Below are 3208 nucleotides of genomic sequence, written 5' to 3'. Positions count from 1 at the left end.
CTAAGTAAGATTCAAAGAGTCTTTTAACTAGATGTCCTCTTTTGATTGGGTGTGAGAGAGAGCATGATAGAGTTAATCTAATATCTAAAATTGGGGTTAGTTTATTTCGATCTTTCGAGACATAACTAAAGAAGGGGTCTTCCATCATCTTTCCACCCCTTATCTTCATCTCTATTTACTTCCATCATCTCTCCACCCCTTATCTTCATCTCTATTTACTCCCTCGTCATTGATGTTAAGAACCGATCCTTTTCTCCCTAACAGAACTCATACGCCCATTTTGTACTCTCACTTTTCTTCGATCACGGGGTTTGGGATGAAGAATTTTAGACCAATTCTCCAATCAAATATATCTTGTACACTCTACATTAGCTTGTGTGAATCCAAATCCTCAAAGCTTCTAAGAGCTCGTCCATGAACCATGTACAGTGTTAATTTAACTATATAACTTCAATTTTTACTCTTAATGATATGATTTATTATCACACAAATATATATGACTTAGCTTTAGATCACAAGTTTTAATTTTCCATGGCGGTCAATGACATTATCACATAAAATAGTTCTAAAATTCTGTAGCAGGTTAAATCCACCGGACAATGATATTTGAAGGGCTCATCTCTTCCCGTGCAAAGATAAAAAGGTTTGTCAAACCGAAATTCAAGGTCAAAAGAATCACTAGATTTTTGCTCTGTTTTTATTTTCCGGGGGAGCGTCACCTTTGCAAAATAATATAAGTCGAGTCATTTTATTTTTCTGAAAAGAACGAAAACATTTTGCCTTTGGATGTTGATCTAGCAAATGACAGACGTGATGTGTCATACATCAACTCGAGCTTCACTTTTAAAAAGTTACTGCATATAACTTGGAAACAAACAAAAACACTTCATAGAAATAGAGACCACCAAATTGATCACATTCTTATGAACGAAGCACATGAAATCTTACTTCTCTTTGTCCTCTTTTGTCATGCCCAATAAAATTGGCAACAAATTTGAAGTTAATAAACAGAACATCAGAGTTAGCTTTCCATTGAGTGAGTCCGAATGGAAGCATATGCACATAGCACACTAGACCAGAGCAAGTTTAGCCAATCCAATGAAACCGACACTTGGGTTGAGGCATTGTAGGAATTGAACCCACACCTCGTTGAGCTGTTCCAACAAAGCAATCGCTCAATTTGGAGGACCGGAAATAAAAAGAATTCAGAATAAGAGTAAATGGTCAAAAACACGCATAAAATATCATTTTTTTCACGAGTTTCATAATTCAAACTATTCTTTCTTCCTTTAACTACCGAAAATATCACTCACTTTGAATTAAAACACCTCGATGCAGAGTTGGCGAACTATCCATTGTTTCATTTAACTACATAAAATAGTATTGATGTGTGTTTCAATACGAAGGGAGTGATAGTTTAGATAGATAAAGGGAACAATGGAGAGTTGAGGTATAGAACTTGCGAAAAAGTGATAGTTAATCTGTGTTTTTTACAATTAATTAACTCTAAGAATAATTAGGAGGCAAGAAGAACCTCTGCCTCTTGCTTTTGATTCGAAAATTGGAAGTAGAAGGGGAAGTAGCAATCCTAGAAAGCACCACTCTAAGAGATTGTTTGAGAGAATTAATGCAAACACCATTAATAGATTGAACCACGAAAATGCACTTAATTCTTCCACCCAAACTAGTTATATTAGCCTCCATAGTTGTTAGTTTCAGGTTCTTGAGCCCTCTGTTTAGCTCTGAGAATAATTCAGGTCGATCATCACAACAAAGAGAAACCTTGAGAAATATGCTATCCTTGTTTGTAGAACTTTCATCTTGTTCCTCAATTATTACTTCATCAATGTCACTAGGAGTGTTCAATCCATTGCTGATTTCTTTTGCTCTTCCTTTTAGATCTTTAACATGCTCAACCACACTTCTCAGTAGAGCTGCCTTATCCATCTGCATGATTGGTAATCATAGAAAAAGCATAATTTACATGGAAAACAAATTAAAGTTGTTTGGGATAGTGTAGTGTGTTCGGTATGACGCAAGTTATTTTCCATGTCTTGAAGGTGAGTGAAATATATTTTATAAGAAGAAATATAATTTAAAGGTTAATAATGATATTAGAAAGTTCTCGTTGGAGCATTGGCGGAGCCAGAAATTTATGTAAGGAGATTCATATCAATAATAGAGCACTATAGTTGGGATTTGAATTGTGACACCTTCAGCACCCTTTGCCTCTGCACTAGAATTTTCACTTATCTCGAGGGATCCAACAGTATATATTACTATAGAAAAATACATTTACCCTATTTGCACAATACAATATTTCGTCAAAGCGGCAACTATTAAATTCCCTTCCTTCTAACTAGCCCCATCCCTGGGTTGGAGCAACTAATATGAAATTAAAAATTAAGATCGTTGTAAAGAAAATGACTTCGCACAACCCCTTAGTGAGGTATGTAATTTTTTTCTTCTTTTGACGGAAAACATTTTCCTTTTCTAGTAACCAAACACCAAAGTGGAAAACAGACCAAATAAAAGCTTACCTTTTCAGAGGTGGGAATGAGTTTTCTAAGAGTAGAAAGCTGAGCATTTATTCTATCCCTGCGCCTTTTCTCAGCTTCACTATGACTCCTAGAAGCACTTGCTTCAGTAAACTGTTGAGACCATGTCGGGAAATAACAAGATTTGAATGAGGTAACATCACATGAATTACTAGGAAGTAAAAAGGGTGAATCTTCTTGGAAATTATGAGCCCATGAAAGAGTACTATGAGTCACAACTTCAGTCTGAGGCCAGTAAGAGGAATTATCCATCAAGAAAGAGGAATGATGATCTTATTAGCTTATCTTGTGTTTTCATGATTTAAAGAAGCATAAAAAGAATTGGATGTCACTGTTTATGATAGCTTTCAAGTACTGATGCTGATGTGTGTGATATCTAGTAACCTTTAGTTGGTCAAATGAAAAATCATATTTGGCCTTATCACTTATCACTATGTCATCTCAATGTGACAAAAAAGTTTCTCCCTTTACCAACAGACACTTAGATGGACAGTGTACCTTAAATTTCAAAGGAGCACTTACACTTGTTATGGCATATAAAGCCATCCACAGAATCAGGCTTCAGATTTGCCGGTAGTTAGAAAAGTATAGAATATACTCCACAATGCCACTAAACTGTGAAATTGTCAAATAAAGTAATTTGTATAAAT

At 35.3% G+C, this 3208-nt stretch overlaps 1 protein-coding gene across 2 annotated transcripts; it reads right to left on the bottom strand.

Moving 5' to 3' along the window:
- Nucleotides 1–861: 861 nt before the first annotated feature.
- On the bottom strand, nt 862–2938 carry LOC132054393 (transcription factor bHLH51-like). 2 transcript variants are annotated; one of them, XM_059446413.1, is made up of 3 exons: nt 2541–2938; nt 1535–1947; nt 862–1154 (listed from the first exon to the last, which is right to left on the bottom strand). In XM_059446413.1, exons 1-3 carry the CDS (start codon nt 2808–2810, stop codon nt 1022–1024), a joined length of 816 nt encoding a protein of 271 aa, XP_059302396.1. In that variant the 5' UTR covers nt 2811–2938; the 3' UTR covers nt 862–1021. The 2 variants fall into 2 exon arrangements, with proteins under 2 accessions (XP_059302396.1, XP_059302401.1); XM_059446418.1 differs by having other exon boundaries at nt 862–1947; nt 2541–2934.
- Between the last annotated feature and the right edge of the window lie 270 nt (nt 2939–3208).

Source organism: Lycium ferocissimum, chromosome 1 (assembly GCF_029784015.1).
Source record: "Lycium ferocissimum isolate CSIRO_LF1 chromosome 1, AGI_CSIRO_Lferr_CH_V1, whole genome shotgun sequence".
NCBI lineage: Eukaryota > Viridiplantae > Streptophyta > Magnoliopsida > Solanales > Solanaceae > Lycium > Lycium ferocissimum.
Note: the sequence above shows the minus strand (reverse complement) of the source record. Positions and strands in the feature narration are given on the sequence as shown.